The following is a 21,041-nucleotide window of genomic DNA, read 5'->3' as shown; positions in this document are numbered from 1 at the left end:
TAATTTCATGAAAGATGATGTCTAGGCTTTTCTTTTGATCATGGCTTTCAGGTAGTCCCATAATTTTTAAATTGTCTCTCCTGGATCTATTTTCCAGGTCAGTTGTTTTTCCAATGAGATATTTCACGTTATCTTCCATTTTTCCATTCTTCTGGCTTTGTTCTGTGATTTCTTGTTTTCTGATAAAGTCCTTAGCCTCCATCTGTGCCATTCTAATTTTGAAAGAACTATTTTCTTCAGTGAGCTTTTGAATCTCCTTTTCCATTTGGCTAATTCTGCTTTTGAAAGCATTCTTCTCCTCATTGGTTTTTTGAACCTCTTTTGCCAATTGAGTTAGGCTAGTTTTCAAGGTGTTATTTTCCTCAACATTTTTTTGGGTCTCCTTTAGCAGGGAGCTGATTTGCTGTTCATGCTTTGACTTCATGTCTCTCATTTCTCTTCCCAGCTTTTCCTCCATCTAACTTGATTTTCAAAATTCTTTTTGAGCTCTTCCATGGCCTGAGCCCACTGGGTGGGCTGGGACACAGAAGCCTTGATTTCTGTGTCTTTGCCTGATGGTAAGCATTGTTCTTCCTCATCAGAAAGGAAGGGAGGAAATGCCTGTTCACCAAGAAAGTAACCTTCTATAGTCTTATTTCTTTTCCCTTTTCTGGGCATTTTCCCAGCCAGTGACTTGACCTCTTAATATTCTCCTCACACCCACCTCGCCTCCTGATCCTCCCAGCCAGCGTTTGGGGTCTGAGATTCAAATGCTGCTTCCAGCCTTAGGGCTTTTGGCGGGGGCAGGGCTGCTATTCAGTGTGAGATTAAGATCAGGTGCTGAGGTCGGGGCAGGGCCGCCTCTCAGGCTCAGTTCCCTCAGGGGGTTTATGCACAGACCTTCCACAATGGATCCAGGCTCCTGCCCCCTTGGGGAGCCCTGGTCTGCAGCCGCCTCTCATCTTCTACCTTGGGGGGGGGGGGCCTGAGTTATGGGAGTACCCTACTCCCCTCTCAACCCGCCAAAGAGACTCTCTCACCGACCCCCGTCACCTGTGGGTGGAGGGACTTGTGTGGCCGCTGGAGATCCCGTCCCTGAAGCCTGCTCAGATCTGCTTTTCTTGGTGCCGCAGCCGCGGCAGGTCTGGGCTGGGCTCCCCGTCTGCAGCGCGAGGGACCTTTTGCGAGAGGTTTGCAGGTCCCTCTGTGGGTGGAGGGACCCACGTGGCCGCTGGAGATCCTGTCCCTGAAGCCCGCTCGCATCTTTTCCTCTTGGCGCTGCGGCCGTGGCAGGGCTGCACTCAGCTCCCAGTCCCGGCGCCCAGTCTGCAGCGTGAAGGACCCCCCCGCGAGAGGTTTGCAGGTCTCTCTGGAACAGAAATCTCCCTCGCTCCAATGTTCCGTGGCCTCTGGGTGCAGAATTCGCCGTGAGTTACTTCCCTGTAGCTGTTCTATGAGTTGTGGGTTCGGAGCTATGTGTATGTGCGTCTTTCTACTCTGCCATCTTGGCTCCGCCCCCGAAAGCCTGGTTTTTCAAAGCCCAGTGTCAATTTGTATTCCTTTGGTCAGAGTGAAAGAAATTCTTTAGTTAGTTAAAGATGTAGAATCTTTTCACTTACAGGAAAGTTTCTCTACCTTGTAACTGTAAGGGTGAGCATGTTATTTTGTCTTGTCAATAGTTCCTAGCTTTACAGAACACAATCCTTCCCCCAGCAAATTTCTCTTGGTCCTCTGGGCATTTCTGCATTTCTCACATCCTCTCTTGTATTTGCATACCTGTTGAATTACCCTTTCACACTGTAAGATACTTGAGGGCTGGAAGTGTGTCACTTAAAAAAAAAAATTACTAGCACATTACCTTACACATGGTAGAGTTCCAGTATACATTCACTCCCAGATAAACTCATCACCAGGAAACTCATTATCATGGAGATTACTTCAGTTTTGCTACTCATATCTCATCAGGATACTCAGTTGCTTCTGCCTCTTGATTGGAGAGATGGAAAGGGGAGCAGAAAACTCCTCTTATAGCCTTCCTTTATCAAAGGCCCCACATCCAAACTCTCTCTTAATTTGCCACTTCAGATTTCCACCATCTTCTTCAATATGCTTTTCTGAGTTCCCTCTGGCACAGCTCCCACTTTTGAGTTTCCTTTTGTGTATTGTCATAAGATCATAAGTTCTCAAGAACAGGGACTGTCTGTCTGTACCCCCAGGACTTAGCACAATTCCTGACACATAGTAGGTGCTTAATAATGTTTTTCATGTCATATCAACAAGTGCTTGTTGAACTGAAGTAGATAATAAAAAGTACAGTTAACACAAGAAAAATACAAATAAAGTGCTATGTGGAGTTGGGGGTTGGGTGAGGAAAGTCATTTTTGAATTAATGAATTGGGAAAAAGTCTAATGACCCAGAACTGGGTCCAGGTCTTAAAAGATGGCTAGGATTTCAAAAGGTAGAAATTAATGGGGGCAGTAAAGGTATTCCAGGCAAAAAAAAATCAGGAGATTGAGTGAGGACAGGTGAGTAATCCTGTTTGGTTGGAGCATACATTGAGTAATAGAGAGGACCAATACGAAATAAACAGTAATAATAGCAGCTACTATTTATATAATGCTTAATGTGTGCCGAGCACTGTGCTAAACACTTTACAATTATTACCTGATTGGATCCTCGCAACAACCCTGAGAGATAAGTGCTGTTATTACCTCCATTTGATACACGGGGAAACCGAGGCAAACAGAGGTTAAGTGGTTAAGAGTTGCTCAGGGTCAAACAGCTAGTGTCTGAGAAGCTAGATTGGAACTGAGGTCTTCTGACTCCAGGCTATTCAGTGTACCACCTAGCTACCCTTAACAAAAGAGGCAGAGAGATTTATTGGGAGCCTATTGCAAGAGCCCAGGTAAGAAAGAAGTACTATGGTGCTCATCAGTCTATAGAGACAAGAGATAGAAATAGAAACAAGAGGACTTGGTAGCTGATTGGATGTGGGAGGTAAGAGAAAAGAAACATCATAGGATCAGATTTAGATTTATAAGGAATCTTAGGTGTGAAGAATGCTCTTAAGGCTAAGGAGTACCATCCATTCCTTACAGCAAAGTCAGGAGAAGGTAGATTGGGGAAAAGATAAAATTTTAATTTGGACTCTAAATTAAGCTAATGGGAGTATTGTAGGATTGTGTTGACAGTGAGACCATTGTATTTGACAGCTGTATCTACACGATTTATAGAGCTTGATCAGGTTTAGGAATGAAGTTGAACTTTCTCTGCCCTACTTCCTAGTACAGAGGAAGACTTTTATCAGCTCCTATGAAGTGGGAAGGAGCTGCAGAGGTGTTAATCAAGAAGAACCTTGTCTGTAGGTAGAACAATTTCAGAAGCCTGAAAAGGTCCCCTTGTTCAGAAAGCTCTCCTCAACCCTGCCTTGCCAAGGTGCCAGAAATTTCTATATAATTTATGCCTTTTTGATTATATCATTGAAAATCACTTTTGAAATGCAGCTTTTTCTTGAAGAAACACGGTATGCTGTTATCAGTCATTAATACCTTAGCTCACATTAATTGGATTTGCTAGCCAGTTACTGGGGCAACTAGGTGGCACAGTGGAGAGAGCGCCTTGCCCAGAGTCAGAAAGTCTCATGTTCCTGAATTCAAATCTGGCCTCAGACACTTACTAGCTTTGTGACCCTGGGAAAGTCACTTAACCCTGTTTGCCATAGTTTCCTCATCTGTAAAATGAACTGAAGAAGGAAATGGCAAACTACTCTATTGTCATTTCCAAATACCAAACAAAACCCAAAGGGGTCAAAAAGAATCAGACATGACTGAAAAAGACTGGACAACAAATAAACCATTTACTAAGAAAGGTTCTGATGGAATGGGGCTAAGGAAAGTTACATTTTAATAAGGAAGTTGGAGAAAGATTGGTTATCACCAATAATTACTGCTTACTGGAGAGAGTGGTGTATTAGTGGCCTCTGGGCAATTTTTGGGAAGGAAGGTATTCAGGAAAAGTACCTGAAATGAGGAAAGGAACACTGGTAAGTTATCTATAAGTGGTATGAAAGGTTCTGCCTTAGGGGTCAGCACTGCACCTGAGCCATAAAACCAACAGCTTTGGAACATCTGGGAGGCTTCATTTTGATACTGATGATAACCTGATGTGGGGTTGTTTTTTTGGTTGTTGTTCTGGCTTTTGTTGTGACAAAGGGGGCACTCTACCTCCCAGTGTGCCTTTTTGGGGAGGGGAAGGAGACGTTGGGTCTCCCTATCTTGCCCAGCCTAGAAGTACAACCACTGCTCATGGACCTGATCCCAACATTCTTCACAGAAGCTTTAACCTGCTCCATTTTCTTATCTGGGTTGGTTCACCCCTCCTTAGGCAGCTTGGTAGCTCCCAGAGGCTCATCATATTGGACTTTGTGTGGAGATCCATTTGGCTTTAGCTGTATGGATCTCAGAACTCCCAAACTCAAGAGCTCCTCCAGCCTTCTCTTCTCCCAATAGCAGGGATTATAGGCAAGTACCACTGTAATTCATATTGGCACAAAAGAGCAGCACCTGTTTCATTAGGATCTATGTAGGGTTTGGGAGAACATTCTCTTGTCACCTAGTACACTTAATACACCTCTTGAATTGCCAAATTTACCTCCAAGTCATAGGTTTCTCCTCTGTCTGATCTGTGTCTTGAGTATATTTTTAAAATATTAAGATGTTAATAATTTGCATTTATATCATGTTTTATAGTTTTAAAAGCACTTTGTATGCATTAAATCATTTTAATCTAGTGATTGGTCTGAGGCAAGAAAGGCAGTTCTGATAATACTTTTTGTTTCAAATAAGGAGATGGAAGTTTGGAAGTGACTTATTTGAAATCGTGCAACTGGTAAAAGGCAGAACCAGGACTGGGACCCAGGTCTTATCATATAAGGATAGGCAAAAGAAACTTGACTGAGTACGTTTAGCTGGGAGATGTTGATAACTGTCTTCAAGTCCCTGAAGGTCTGTCTTGTGGAGAAGGGATTTGACTTGTTGTCTTTGGTCCCAGAGGGTAGAACCTGGAGTTTTGGAAATTGTAAGAAAACAAATTTAGACTTGAGGTAAGAGGGGAAAAAAAAGTTTCCAGATAATTTCAGCTCTACAAAAGTAGAATGGAATATTTTGAGAAGTCAGTATCTCCTCCTTGTAGGTCTGAAATCAGAGGCTGGAAGACCCTTTGCTGGATGTGCTTAGTGGGTATTACTTTTGTATATTCACCCAGACAGCCCCTGGGTTGCCTAATTATTAGCTCTCAAATTCTGCAATTCTTTTATGATTTCAGTCCTATGTTCCTTTCGTTATATCATAATGCCCAGTGCTTTTTAAGCTAGTTTTTTCCTTTATTATCATTTAATCAATCCTAATATTGAGATTCCTTGTTGATGACGGGGGACTAGGGCTGTGTGTGTATGTGCGTGCGTGTGTGTGTGTGTGTGTGTGTGTGTGTGTTGTGTGCTTGTGCTGGAGAAAATGGAATCTAGTTTAGCCTTCAAAAGCCTAATATGTAAATCCTAAAAATCTTGAAAACCACTCATGGAAAGCTGCCAAGATCTGTAACTTGTGGACTAAGCAATACTTTTTGGTAATTTTATGATGGCTGATAAGTTCTCTCTCAAATGAAGCACCAGAAAACAACACAAACCAAAAGGCTAATTCTTCTGCCTATTTCCCTCAAGTACGGAAATAGAAACTTTCTAGCTTTCAGTCTGTTCCTTAACTGCTTGAAGCAAATGATTCTATTTGGAACTTGTAACAAAGCAGTATAAAGGGAGAAGTGTGGTACAGAGGATGAAAAAAGAGGCAGTGGCAGGTAGTGGATTAAAGGTTGCCCCCAGAGTCAGACCAGGGGTTCAAATTCCTGCCTCTAATACTATCTAGCTTTGTGAAAATGGGCAAGTCAGCACCTCTGAGTGTTCCAGTGTTCTCTGAGAAGGAGAAAGCGTTTATATAGTGTCTATGTATGCCAGGCACTCTGCTAAGTGCTTTAGAAACCTTATCACATCTGATCCTCTATCAATCCTGCAAGGTAGGTATTGTTATTAGCTCTGTTATACAGTTGAAAAAATTGAGGCAAATAGAGTTTAACAGAGTCAAACAGCTAGTGAGAATCTGAGATGAAGATTTTAACTCAAGCCTTCCTGAAGCGAGGCACAGCGTTCTGTTCGTTGCACCACCTAGCTGCCTGTCTCTATGACTCTGTTATGTAAGTAGGAGTTGCTTATATGCAGTGTTCCAGATCTGGATGATATAAGTCCGAACCAAAACCAATCTGCCAGACAAAAATGAAGCAGGTAGAACTACAGAACTATTAACTAAGACACTAAGAGCTATCATGTCTCTGTTTTCTAAGATGTAACAGTGGAAAAATACCAAATTACAAGCAGGAAATGATGACAAAAGTGGTACTTGTATATTAACTATAATTCTTTTAAGAAGACTGAAAAAATGAAATGAAAAAATATCCAGGAATCTCATTGTATTTAACAAGGTATGGAGAAATAAGGTGAAAATAAGAGGTACATGTGGGAAGTTTGTGTCACACACCAAGGTTTTTGGCAGGTATCTAATCTCAATGAGGCTTACACTGAAATTACTTCTGTTGTTGTTTGGTCATGTCCAACTCTTTGTGACTCCATTTGGGGTTTTCTTGGCAAAGATACTAGATTGTTTGCCATTTCCTTCTCCAGTTCATTTTACAGGTGAGGAAACTGAGGCAAACAGGGTTAAGTGACTTGTCCAGGATCACAGTTAGAAAGTATCTGAGGCTGGTTTTGAACTCAGGTCTTTTTCAAGGCCCAGTGGTCTATCTGCTGTGTCACCTAGCTAATATTGCTACTGAGAGATAAAACATGTTATCATTACTGAATTTCACAATCACAGTCAAAAACTAAGTTCAATGCAATCCACTTAGCTTTATGGGAATTTAAAATCAGCTCCTCTCCTCCCACCCTGTAAGAAAAGATAGTAAACAGAAAGGAATTTTCTATAAGCTTCTTAGACTTGAGGTTAAAAAGATTCATAAAAAGCACAAGGCATAAGTGTGTTTCTGATATTAAATTCCCTCCCTCCCCCAATACTTAAGGCTACATTCTTACAGAAATGTCATTTGTTTCTTTGAGGATTTATGAGGCTCTGGTAAAGTACTGCTCTGATCTGTTATATGGCATGGAGATGAGCCTTGGTTTTCCAAGGCTTTGCTAGCATTACACAAGCTTCAGGAGGTACTCCTCAGCTGGAAAGGACTTGTTTGGCCCAATGACAGAATATTTCTATGCCTTCCATTTGAAGACCAACTTAGCTAAACTTGGATAGACTCTATCACCAGATTGACCACCAGATAATACATTTTTCAACCACAGGAACTTTTGAAGACCATTTACTAAGTGATTCAGTTGATATAATAGACATTAATGGAGAAGGACCCACATCTACAGAATCACAGGTCTCCAAATCCTGGTACATTCTTTTTAGCTTAGCATTTTATTTTATCTGATTATTTAGTATTTTATATTATGTGATTATGACTTTGTAAAAGGTATTGTGATGGGGCTGCCAAAACACTGGACTTGAAGTTAGAAGGTTTAAATCCCAGCTCTGCTAGTTACCATCTTGGTCATTTGGGACCTTAGAACTTGATCATTACTCTCTCTGAGCCTCATTTCCCCCATTTGTAAAATGGGGATAATACTTTTACTACCTACTTTAACAGAATTGTTGTGAAGCATGTGTTTTGTAAACCTTACAGCATTATATAAGTGTGAGTTCGTTGTTATTTCTTTGTTCCAATGATTATAATGAAATAAAAATTACAGATGATGCAAAGAGCAATGGAGAGGTACATGGCGACATAAGCAGGATTTTATATATATATATATATGTGTGTGTGTGTGTGTGTGTGTGTGTGTATGTGTATATAAAATTATACACACACACAGAGTTGGAAGGGAAATTAGATGTCATCACCTCCAGCCTTTTCATTTTACAGATGAGAACACTGAGGCCTAGAGTCATACAGCTGAGATAGACAGACAGAGAGACAGAGAGACAGACAGATAGATAGATAGATAGATAGATAGATAGATAGATAGATAGATATTAACATCTATCTATCTATATATCTCTGAGAATGGATTTGAACCCAAGTCCAGCAGTGTATCCTCTCTAAACCATGTTGCCTCTCGCAAGCATATTACCAATGATGACTTGTGTATAAGAAGTGACATGAAAGATAATGTCCAGGGAAAACAACAGGGCTAATCATGTGGAGTGGATGAGGGTTAAGGGAAGGATGGCATAAGCACTGATGGGATGCTAAAAGACCCAGAGGAAAGTCTCTAGTGTGCTCGATAAATTGTCTGAGGAAGATTTATAGAAGAAAATATTGACAAGAACCCCTCATTATAAGAAGGGATGATGTGATGATGTTAAGAAGAGTTAAGAAAAGTTCTCTGTTAAGAAGAGTTCACATATCACCAAGATCAAAAGATTCCCTGAAGTATTGATATGTCATCATTATAAATCAATCAAATATTTATTAAGTACCTATGAGCCAGGATCTAAGTTCAGTGCTGAGGATGCAAATACAAAGAATGAAGTAATCCCTATGCATAATGAGTTTACGTTCTCATGGGGAGCCAAGCGCATAGAAAAATATATAGCAGAAACAGAAAGTTTTTGTTGTACAGTCATTTCTGATGTTGTGACCCCATTTGGGGTTTTCTTGGCAAAGACACTAGAGTGGTTTGCCGTTTCCTTCTCCAGGTCGTTTTACAGATGAGGAAACTGAGGCAAACAGAGTGAAGTGACTTGCCCAGAGTCACACAGCTAGTAAGTGTCTGAGACCAGATTTGAGCTCAGGAAGATGAGTCCTATTGATTTCAGGCCTGGTGCTCTATCCATTGCACCAGGTAGCTGCCCCAAATATAAAGTTAATAAACACCAATGCAGGGTATCCTAAAAGTTTTAGAGATGTTATAAGTTATTAAAGCTTTCAGGACACCCTATATTTACAAATTTGTTAAATATAAGGTAGTCAAAAAGAGAGGGCAGAGCAGTTGAGGGAGACTGGCTAAGACTTATGCAGAATAATGTGCCTGAGCTGCAATCTGAAAGGAAAAGCTGGAATCTATAGGGCAGAACTACAATTGTATGGGGGTTTGGGGGGGAGCAGCCAGTGTTGCCATGCATAGAGCAGGACATGAAATATTGTCAGTCATTTGTAATAATTTATTCTGCTTATCTTCCTTTAATAGAAGCATAAAGTATCAGAATTGGAAGAAATTTTAAAGATTTATCTTTAATTTTAGCTGTTTTATTTCTAGGGACTCTTGCTGTTTTCTTGTGCGTGTTTTGAGTGATCCGCTGTTTTCATACTACATGTAGAGCACAAGTCATTGTTTTGTGGCCAGCTGATTTCGATCATTTGAAAAGTCACCAATTAGTCTTAAATTTAGCTTCTTGTCCACACTACTGTATAGCGATGAATAATATAAAATCTCTATGCTGGTGTAGCACTAAGCAGCACTGAATAATGCCATACCACATTAAAAGGTGAATCTGCCCACTTCTCATCTTATTGCTTTGCCTTCAGGTCTCATTTTTCATCCTGTTGCTTCCTTTTCTTAGGCAGTAACTATTTCTTTCCAAGTCTGCCTATATCTCTACCTACATGTCTTACTAGTCTTTCAAATCTCAACATCCAAAACTAAATTCATTCTCTTCCCCGCTTAAGTGACTCTTCTTGCAGACTTCACTAATTCTCCTGGGTTCCTACCTTTGCCCTGTCTCCTATATTTGAAAGGTTGGTGTTATCTTTGATTTTAATCTGTCCTCTTTTCTTCCTCTCCCAATCAGTCACCAAATCCCACTAATTCTTCTTCTGAAATGTCTCCTATCTATACCCTTTCTCTAGATTCCCACTGCCATCAGGCACTCTACCATTTGCCTTTTTCCCCATATTTGAAACATGGGTGTTATCTTTAATCTTCCAGTCTTTCTCCCATGGCCAATCCCCTTCCTCCTCTCCTTCATTTTCTTCCCCTGGTGCTTTTGCTCACTCCATTCCCTATGCCTAAAATGTCCTCACTTTCTCTTATTTGTCTGATGAATTCCTACCCATCTGTAAATTAGAATTCAAATAAAAAGCCTTTCCAGAAAACCCTTTGTTTTCACCACTTAGACCACCAGTAGAACCTAATTTGGCAAACAAATAGTTATTAGGTGCCTACTATGTGTAGGCATTGTGTTAGGCACCTTGGATAAAAAAGACTAAATAAAGAGTCTACAAAGGCAGGAAATATGATTTACCTTAATTGCATGTCTTGCTGGAACCTAGCACAGTGTTAGACACATAGGTGGTCTTTCAGAAAAATGTGTTGAAGTGACTGGCCTTCAAGTTCCTCTATTAACTCCTTCCATTCTCTCAAAGATGAACCAAGATGTATCAGTTATACATCTTGATTATCACATATTCATCTAGTTGTGACCTTGATTGTTTTTCTTGTCTCCTTTAGAGGTAGTTCTTAGAAACAACAGAAATCTCTGGTACTTCAAAGTTGGCAGAAGAATCTATAAAATAATTTAAAAGAGCTTACATCCCTGTTAACATTTCTAAAAAGAAAAAACCCAACAAGTTAGTATTCGGGAAGCTTTGAGTTATTTTCCTAGGGAAGGCTACATGCCATAATTTGAGAAGTTGGAAGATAGCTTGGGAAATTAGCCAAATCCTAGTGTCAACAGCTCCTGGGTGTTTTAGGCTTTTGATTCATTGGTTTGGGGGGGCAGCCCACTTTCTTGTAAACTACAGACACTAGCCTTTATTGATGCATGCTTTCCAAATGAGGCAACGGCATCCTTTTCAATTTACTGCTGTATAACCATTTTAATGTCCATAATATGGCCCCATCGGCTACTCCTGACTGTTTTAAACAGGTTTGCTATATGCCTCATGCTCTAATTAAAGCATACCTCAGGTTTGAAGAAAGACTATGAAATCATAGGACACGGATTTATATATAGACTTTAGAACTCTATTGTCTTTCTTCCCTTTCCATCTTAAATAGATTTTAGACAAGGGTTCCTATTTTTATGCAATAGGTATGTTCCTGAAAAGCTTGCTAAAATAAAGCATTTTTTAAAAATGTGAATAATCCCTTTTAAACATATCTATTTTGTTGACCCAGAGTTTTTAAACATATATATATGTGTACAAATATATGTGTGTGTGTGTGTACGTGTGTGTACATGTACGTACATATATTTGCATAAAAGCATTTGGTGCACAAGTTTAATTTGTTGAACATAATCTAAACCTAGATTTTTCAAAGAGCACTTTTAAAAATGCCAGTAAGTATTATTAAATGCCCAAGACTTCGTTCTGGGCCCTTTTCTCTCTATGTACTATTTCCCTTGTAGATCGCATTAACTCCTATGGTTTCAGTTAACATCTCTACACAAATGACTCTCGCATCTAAGTGTCCAGCCCTAACCACTCTCCTGAGGTCTCATGTGTCTAACTGCTTATTGTACGTTTCTAATCTGATGTCTCTTAAATATATCTTAAACTCAACATGTCCCAAACTGAATTCATTACTTTTTATCCCGAACTATTTCCTCTTCCTAACTTACTATTAATGTTGAGGGTACCACCATCATTCATGTTACCCAGACCCACAAGTTTGGTGTCATCCTTGACTCCTCACTCTCTCACACCCCATATCCAATCAATTTGCCATGTGTTTTTGTTTCCACCTTTATCGCATTTCTTGTACGTGGCCCTTTTCTCCTCTGATACTGAAACCACTCTGGTGCAGGTCTTCATTACCCCCCCATCTAGACTATTTCAGTAGACTACCAGTTGGCCTCCCAGCCTCAGGCGTCTTCCCCCTCCAATCTATACTCCATCCCATTGTCAAATTGATCTCTCCAAAGGGCAAGTCTGACCATGTCAACCCCCGTATTCAGTCAAGTCCAGGGGTTCCCCATTGCCTCCAAGGTGAGATAGAAAATCCTTAGTTTGGCTTTTAAAGCCCTTCATAATCTGGGCCCTCCCCATTTTTCTAGTCTCTTTACATCTCACTCTTTTCTGTATATTCTGTGATCCAGTAATGCTGGCATCCTTGCTGATCCTTCCACACAAAACTCCGTCCCTCAGCTTGTCCTGTCCCCCATGCCTGCAATGCTCCTTCTCCTCATCTCTATCTCCTGGCTTCGCTGGCTTCCTTCACATCCCAGCTAAAATGTCACCTGTTGTAAGAAGCCTATCCCTGTCCTGCTTACATTAGTGCCTTCCCTCTGAGACCACCCTCTATATATCCTGTAGATATCTTGTTAAAACAGAATTGTTTCCATGTTTTCTCTCTAGAACTTAGTACAGGGCTGGGCATGCAGTAGGCCCTTGATTAAAAGTAGCTCACCAATTGCCTAAAATGTACCAGATGCTACAAGAAATATGAAGACAAGTGAAGCTGTCTCTGTCCTTGAAAAACTTAAACTCTAACTGGGGGAGAGAGTTTGCCACATGATGCCCATGCATTGGACATTCTTGTTCTCATCTGAATCTGCCTTGACATGGAATGTGTTCTCTATGTTTATATTTCAAAGCTCTCCAGGATCCCAGATCTTGTCAGAGTGGATGTATCTCCTACCAATATATTGCAGTTTCCCCATGCCTTAATAGACATTCTTCATTATTTTCCATAGGAAAAAAAACAAAAAACCAATCACCATCCAACAGACTACCTTCTACTGATAAATCTCTCTGAATTTAGCCAGGCTTGTAGGCACAAAGGAGATCACTGAGCTTATTCTTGCAAACTTCCTAGCTCATCTGGACTTTGGGATCAGTCAATAAACATTTGTTATATGCTTACTATGAACGAGAAATAGGGAGGGGCTTTCAGAGGTCAGCTAGTTCAACCTCTCAACTAGTTCAACCTAGGTAAGTCACTTAAATTTTCTGTTCTTTTCTCATCTGTAAAATGAGGAAATTGAACTTCATAGCTTCTGGAATCCGTTTCAGCTCTATGTCTATGATTCTATGATAAATTAATGTAGCAGACCTCTAAGATGGAATTATTATCTCAGTTTCTAAGCAAACTGAAATATTTAGTGGTACTCATGTAAAGGGACAGCTAGGTGGTGCAGTGGATAGAGCACTGGATCTGAAGACAGGAGGACCTGGGTTCAAATTAAGCATCAGACACTTAACTAGCTGTGTGATCCTGGATAAATCACTTAACCCTGTTTGCCTCAGTTTCCTCCTCTGTAAAATGAGCTGGAGAAGGAAATGGCAAACCTTCCAGTATCTTTGCCAAGAAAATCCCAAATGAGGTCCTGACTGACTCATGACTGAAATGATTGGACAACAATTCATGTAAAGAGGTTTATAGTAGTAAGTTCTAACTTTACGAGGGGGAGGCAGTGAGAGCTGTCACCTAGCAGGTTTTGGACCAAGCCACCACTTAAGCATTATTCCTACCATTTTTGAAGACAGTAACCACTCCAAGGGAGGCTGGATTATCTCTTGGGGGGAAATTGTCCTTTAATGCCTATGAAGCATTTGAACACTGGACATTTTCTATCATTAATATTTAGCATAAAGTTGCAAAACTATTCAAAGAATATCAATTCAGCAAGTATATATATATTCATATATATATCTGTATATCTGTATCTGTCTATATATACTACATTTGCTTTTGTGTACACACACACACACACACACACACACACACACATACGCATATTTCATAATTTTCTCTACGTTTCAGCCTTGCCACCCTTTGAAATAAGGTGGCCGCATGAAACCATTTTAGGAGTGAGAAGCAAGTCTTTCCGATTCTCCCCCCAAACCCCAGGTGACAGTCTGGTATCTCATCTTTTCTTGCCTTGCCACCGCCAAAGTGGCAGCAGTTGCTTCTAGCTTGCTACTTCAGCTGGCTTGGGCTGTGATTTTACTCCTGCTCAGTGCAGCTGACCCCCTTCTGAGTGTGACTCTGCATATTCCTGCTCCCAGCTCCAAACACTTTTGTCTGCTTTGCAATTGCCTTGTCAGAACTGGGTGCAGGCTGAGTGACAAGCTGAAAGACTTTTGTATGGAATATAGTGTTGAAATACAAACTAGCAAAGCCACAGGATGACTGTATAGGAGCCTGCTTTGTTCTGTTGTAAACTTTGACTAATAGGTGATCATTAACCTGAGTCCTTCCCTTAGGATTTACCTCATAATAAGCTGAATCTCTTTTCCCAGTATAATTATTTCACATACACATGCATATGAAAGAATGGGGCTGAGGTGCAAATTCCACAGATAAATCCTTGCTCAATGTAAAGACATTAGAAAACAAGAAATGTTGAGATTTAAAATTGCATAATTTTCCCTGCAGTATATTTCCTAGCATTTAGTCTAGTCAAAATATTTTCCCTTGCAGTATTGCTACCTCTTAAAGTTACCCAGATGCCTTGCTAAAGTCTGCATTCTAAATTTATATCCACAATAAAGCACATATTCTCTGCACTGGTTTTCATGCAAATGAAAAGAACACACCCTTGGATTCTCTTACGAATCTGAAAATTTAATATTCTTCTCATTGTCCTGTTCTGCTGAATGTTTTCCTTTGCAGGGTTCAGCGGATTCCTATACAAGTAGACCATCTGATTCAGATGTATCGCTGGAAGAGGATAGAGAAGCAATTCGTCAGGAAAGAGAACAACAGGCAGCTATTCAACTTGAAAGGGCAAAGGTGAATTTTTCTTTCTCTTTCATTCAGACGTGACCTGGTGCTTAGTGGGACCTGGCTACGAATGCCCTGTCTTGACTTTCCAGGTTTCTAATGATGCACCTCATGTTGGGATCCAGATAAAACACCTGATTATAGCCCTGTAGGATCCCTTCCCCCTGAAAGAGATGAATAATGCCCTTGGTAAGCGATCACTTCCTGAAGTACCAATCCTTCCTCCATTTATACACAGCTTCTATGTGCTCCCTTTATGAAGGGCCAGTCACTTGCAAACTGGCCACCCAATTGGTTTCAGCCAGGATGAAGCTTGCTCTTCTCTCATCTTCGAACCAAATGAGAAGCACAGAGTTATTCTAGGGGCAATTAGAAGCAGACTGTTCTTTGCCCCTTCCCTCTCCATTAGACTAACTGATATGAAACTCTCTTGGTTTCTCTCTGTCTCTCTGGGTGTTTCATTTTATTTCCTTCTCCCATCTCATCCCATATCTGTGAGGGTAAAGACCTGAAACTGGTACAGCCATGATCAGGGAGGAGGTGCAGAAAAGACAAGCGTTATGGAATATTTTTAAATATCAGAACTTCCCATACCTCAGAAAGAGTCCCTGAGGCTCACCTCTATTTATAGCAGCAGCCAAGAGCTATTTACTTATAGGATTTCTCCTCATCTCCCTACTTTAGCAGTAAAATATCTGATGAAAAGGGTGATGGGGTGAATTAGGCAGGTAAATGTGGTGAGCACATCTGCTTCATCAGCTGAAGAAAGGTGAAGTTGTCAGTGCTGAGTACCTTCATGAGGGAGGAGATAGTAAGAACATGTATGCAATTCTTGTATGATGGGCTGCTATCCAGCCACACTGTACAATGGCAATCATTGATGCTAGCACATACATCCTAGGAGGACCGTTGTGTTCATGCTATGGTTTTATAAAGTTTCTTTCAAGATCTGATTTGTTTTAATTATGGATGCCCAAATGTAGATTGTTACACAAAGTGGCATATATATATGGCGGATTCTGGAATAATGATCTTGGAATAGCCAGGCAGTATATAACATGTTGGTGCTCTGAAAACAAGATTGGTATTCGCATTGATCAGAGTTCTTTAGTCTTTCAAAGCTGGCCTTTGTTTTCCAGGACAGGACCTGTCAATGACTTTAAATACATTCAAGGATCCCCTGGGAAGTGCTTTTGATAACTTTCACTATCCCTTGCCCTGATTCCTTAGCATTTTTGAGATTTATTCCACATTTCCTATTCATTTTCACTGTAAACTCCCCAAACTTCCTGACTTTCTAGAATGCCTGAGAATATAAAATCCTTTCAGGATTTCTCTCTAGGGGTTAATTTACACTTGTATCCAGAAGAAAACATTTCAGTTTGAAAAGTTTCAACTCACAGTACTTTGCTGTCTTCCATTTTTCACATGTTTCTCTCTCCAGTCGAAACCAGTGGCATTTGCTGTGAAGACGAATGTGAGTTATTGTGGAGCTCTAGATGAAGACGTCCCTGTTCCGAGCACTGCCATTTCCTTTGATGCCAAGGACTTTCTGCACATTAAAGAGGTAAATATAAAATACCTTATTCTCTTTCTTGCTCAAAGCCCAAACCTGAGAGTGAGATCTTAGCCAGACTATGTGAGAGAGAACCTGACTACTCCCAACGTGACATATTATTGTTTTATGGACTCATTTAACCTTTATAAAACTTTATAAAATCTTTATAAAATTTAGCATCATGAAATCATAGAGATTATATTACTAAAAAGTTTAACTACTAATTTGCTGTCATCCCTTAAAAGCATGTGTTTTGGGGAAAAACAAGTTATCCTCTGGTAATTTAGGAATCTCTGTGAATGGATGGCACCTTACAGGGCTCTGGGAATCAGACTCAACCAAACATCGTCCTCTAGCAGATTAACCTCATGGTGAGTTCTGTCTCCCAAAAAAAAGCATACCTACTGAATTCTGTATTGTGGACTCACTGGGAACTTGGAATTCAGCCAATGGGTATGATCAAACAAAGGTACTAAAGTTGAGAAAGGGAAGAAAATACATTTATCCCTTTCACGTGGCAACTTTCCCCATCACAGTGTTAAATTTCATGAGTTGGCATAAGAAATTAAATGGAAATTTGGGAGAAGTTTTGTGGAAGCTGCAAATGACACACAAAAGCCAGTAGATGACATGAAGATTATGACCAAATGCTTAACCCACATTTTATAATAGGGTACTGTAAATATCCCATAAAAGAAAAAGAAAAAAAAGTCAGACATTTTCTCTGGTATGAAGGGAGGGCCAAAAAATTTTATGAGGATTTTCCAGATTGTGGGGGCACTGTGCCCCTGTGTGGAAGGGATAAACTGTAACTGGGAAATAGAGTGTGAAATAGAATGGGCAATAAGAATAAACTGCCAGAATTTTAGGGCTTGGCATAAAAGTATGGGAAAGGAAGTCAGAGACAAAAACTCATGCAGAATAGTGCCTAGGAAGAAGGAGAAACACAACCTCAAGACAACATAATATTGTCGTGTGTGCCACAATAAAACAAAACTATCCAAAATTTAAATGTATTGACTTGCTTTCATTTGTCAAATTCCAAAGATATTTTCCCTTCATTTATCTTTTTTTTAGATATGAAAGTTTTCATGTCATGACCTGAACTGGGAACATGTATCGATTCTAATCTTTCCCCATCCACTTACCAGTGTGATCACCTGTCAATTTACCTTATATGAACTACTGGAATTTCCTAACAATTTCACGAATATACCATAAGAATTCTGGAGCCAGCTCATACTGACTGATAAGAGCTGATTGTTAAATTTTCAGTGTGAGCATTTACTCCATAGAAATTGGCAAAGCCTATAAATCAGGGTTTGATTTATCATTTTGTTGATTATCTAGACTTTAGAAAGTAATAGAAAAAATATGCAGTTTAAATTTAAAATATATCATATATACATTTTTCTTTTCTAGAGAGATGGTTGTTAAATATTTACCATTGCACTCCTGGTCAGAATATTGGTGCTGTTTATATTGTATGTGAGAAAAGTGTGGTATCATGGATTACGAGCCTATCTTGGAGTCAGGAAGGCTTGCATTCAAGTTCCATGTCTGACAGACACTGGATGTGTGACTCTGGGCAAGTTGCTTAATGACTCAGTGACCTGGGCAACTCACTGGAACAAAGTAGATACAAAGTAGGTGCAAATCTTTACGGATAGAAGGAGTTTCCTTTTTGGTAATTCCTTGTTTCAGTGAAGACATAGGTCTGGTCCAAGAAAAACCCAAGTGATTCCAAGGCTATATGGACATATATACCACCAAAACATCTAGACTGTTACAAACAGGCAAATGTCTTATGCTCTATAGACAAATGACTGTGTATCTTCAGGTATACATGCATTTAGGCACAAAAAGTATGGTGTAGGGGAAAAACACTGGTGTCAAAAGACCTGGATTTAAGACCAAAGCCCTGACACTAAAAGTTGTGTAATTCTAAGCAAGTCACCTGACCGTCCTAATCCTCCATGTCCTTATCTGTAAAATGGGGATGAATAGTAATTCCACTACCTACCCCACAGAGCTATTTTGAGTCGCATACTCTATAAACCCTTAAGTGCTATGTGTATGCAAGTTACTGTTGGCGTTATTGTTATCATTATGCAGCCTACATGATCATCAGGCATGAAAAAAAAATCCCCAGTGACTTTCCCAGTAGCTTTCTCAGTTAATTTTATAGAACATAGCCATATGGGAGTTGTACTTCTCTTTGGTTAATGATACTTAACCACAGTTGTAGGCTGATTGTTACTGTAAATACAGATATGGATTGTGAAGTGGGTTATAATTGTCTACCACATGCACCTTTACAAACAATGTCTTATTGCCATTTTACTGCCCTAACAATAGGTCTTTGCAATTAAAGCCATGTCAGTGGTTCAGTAGCAATTCCCCAAACTGCAAGATTTATGCAGTCTCAGATGGTTCTGTCTGCATCTTTTGGTTCTCTACTTCCTGCTCCAGATTACCCCAAGTACTCTGGGCTTTTTTCCCTTTCTTAACTTTTTCAGTCTTCTAACACCTTCCTTCCTTCCACATTCACAGTAACACTGGCCTCCCTGCTGTTCCTCACTCATGACACTCCATTTCCCAACTGACCATTTCCACTGACTGTCCTCTCATGACTAGAATGGGCCCCCTCTTCCTATCTACCTCCTGAATTTCCTGGATTTTTTAAAATTTCATCTGAAGTCCTAATTTCTGCAAGACCTTAGTTTAAAAGGGTTCAAGGTCTCCCACTGCACCCAGGGCCATCTCCAGTCATCCTGATCAACTTCTCACCCCTGGACCCAGAGGGCTCCAAGGAGAAAGCGAGGCTAGTGACTTTGCACAGCGCTGCCTCACTTAAATCCAATTCTCTTGCAAGTCACGGCATCACTCACCTGATGTTATGTCTCTCTTCTAGAATGAAACATGAACAACGTCCATAGCAAAGTCTCACTTTCTGCAAGAAACCTTTCACAATCTCCTTGACTTCTCTCTGAGACTACCCTCAATGTATTCTGTGTATGTCTTATTTGTAAATAGCTGTTTGCATGTTGTCTCCCCTCTTTTAGTTTTGGAACTCCTGGAGAATAGGAGCTATCTTTTGCCTTTCTTTGTTTCCCCAGTGCTTACACTGTGCCCAGCATATAATAGGCTGGTCCCAACAACATAATGACCTCTACTTGCCATGGGAGATTTCAGACCATTTTAGAATCAAGTTAGTAAATCTACTGTAGTCCAAAGTACCAGTCCCTTGAGTGAAGGTGCTGGGGAGATTTCTCAGCCACTGTCTTAACTTTTTTTTTTTTTGCAAAAATATCATGTTTTATGTCTTTTATAAAAAATCTAGTTTCCTTATAATATTTTTAAAAAAAATTATTTGTGTTAAATCCTGAGAACTTTAATTTTGTGGTTGGGGACAGGGACTATGGAAGATTGAGGGAAGCTAAAATTCTATAAACACAATTAGGTAAATAATCCAGATTCTGAAAGGTGAGTAATAGACAATGGATGAAGTAAAATGTACTTCAATAGGTATAGAATGGAATATTCAATACATATAGAAGAATAGAACCAGTAAATACTTAAATTTCCCATGGATATACCACGCCTCCCCGAAACAGCAGCACCATAGCAAGCCTGACATAACAAATTCCATAATGACAGTGTTATCACTTGTCCCTAACACCAGCATTCTAAGAAGGCACTACTGTATCTGTAAGAAATGCTCATATTTCTATGAATCCACATTCAAATGCACACTTTACCCTAATATTTTCTCTCTAGAAATACTCCATTTGTCTATATCATTATAATTGTACTTAACTTTTCCATCTTTAAATTTTTTAAAATGATAAAAATTCATATCTCTTCTTGCCCTGGAAGAATTTGGCACCCAAATGAATTGGGACACGGTATACCCCCAATTCAGAAAATATTACCTTATGTGAAATAATGCTTTGTAGAGTAACAAAGGGCTACTTTTGATTAGTAGAGACCCTAAGACTCTAACGCGCCCCACTAACCAAATAATAAAAGTGGTCTTGCCTTGCACCCTCTCCTAATAAGGTATTCCCAACAAAATAGTGTCCAGGCCTTATTACCCAAACTCTTCAAATATACCCAACATCTAAAGTTATCTTCTAGTGTCTTCAGGATTACAGTTAGGATATCCCTTTTTTTAGTGTTTTTTATGGGGTCTTCTATCTCATCAATATCCTTCAATGCAGAGATATTAAAAATGATGCCTGCTGGCCAAATCTCCCAAAGGTGCCAAAACCAAATTAAAATGTAACTGGGAAATATTTAACAAAATAAATAAAAATAAAAATAGATTATATATAATGTTAATATGTGACTTTCTAAATCAATATACAGCCCACAGGGATCTTTATATACTGTTTAGTGCATCTCCCTCCCCACCCCACCCCCTTTCTGTTTGAGTTTGACAACACTGCTTTAAGTATCCAGTAGGTAATAGGTTATTTTTGTTTATTTGTAGTTGGGAGCAATGTTCTTGTTTTTCTTTTTTGAACATAGATGGCTAGCACTGAGCTGGTTAATGTCATGGGGATTATGGCTACTTGTCTTCAGATCTTGAAACGCTAGGTTTAAAAAAAAAATCTTTAGAAAGAGAGAGTATTGTGCTCTTTGAAGAACTCAAAGTCTAAGGGATTGGAACAGGACTAAGGTGACCTTGTGAAAAAGCTGGTTTGTGCTACAGAATGTCAGCAGAA

General features: G+C 39.8%; 1 protein-coding gene across 7 annotated transcripts in view; it reads left to right on the top strand.

The window, feature by feature from the left end:
- CACNB4 (calcium voltage-gated channel auxiliary subunit beta 4) overlaps nucleotides 1–21,041 on the top strand; it is a 344,733-nt gene that overhangs the window by 259,214 nt on the left and 64,478 nt on the right. For all 7 annotated transcript variants that reach the window (XM_072611963.1, XM_072611964.1, XM_072611967.1 and 4 more), the window contains 2 exons: nucleotides 14,643–14,762; nucleotides 16,198–16,320. In XM_072611963.1, the coding sequence (XP_072468064.1) occupies nucleotides 14,643–14,762; nucleotides 16,198–16,320 (243 nt within the window). The remainder of the gene's footprint in view (nucleotides 1–14,642; nucleotides 14,763–16,197; nucleotides 16,321–21,041) is intronic.

The sequence above is a fragment of the Notamacropus eugenii genome, chromosome 5 (genome assembly GCF_028372415.1).
Source record: "Notamacropus eugenii isolate mMacEug1 chromosome 5, mMacEug1.pri_v2, whole genome shotgun sequence".
In the NCBI taxonomy this organism is placed as follows: domain Eukaryota; kingdom Metazoa; phylum Chordata; class Mammalia; order Diprotodontia; family Macropodidae; genus Notamacropus; species Notamacropus eugenii.
This window is presented reverse-complemented; position numbering and strand designations above follow the sequence as displayed.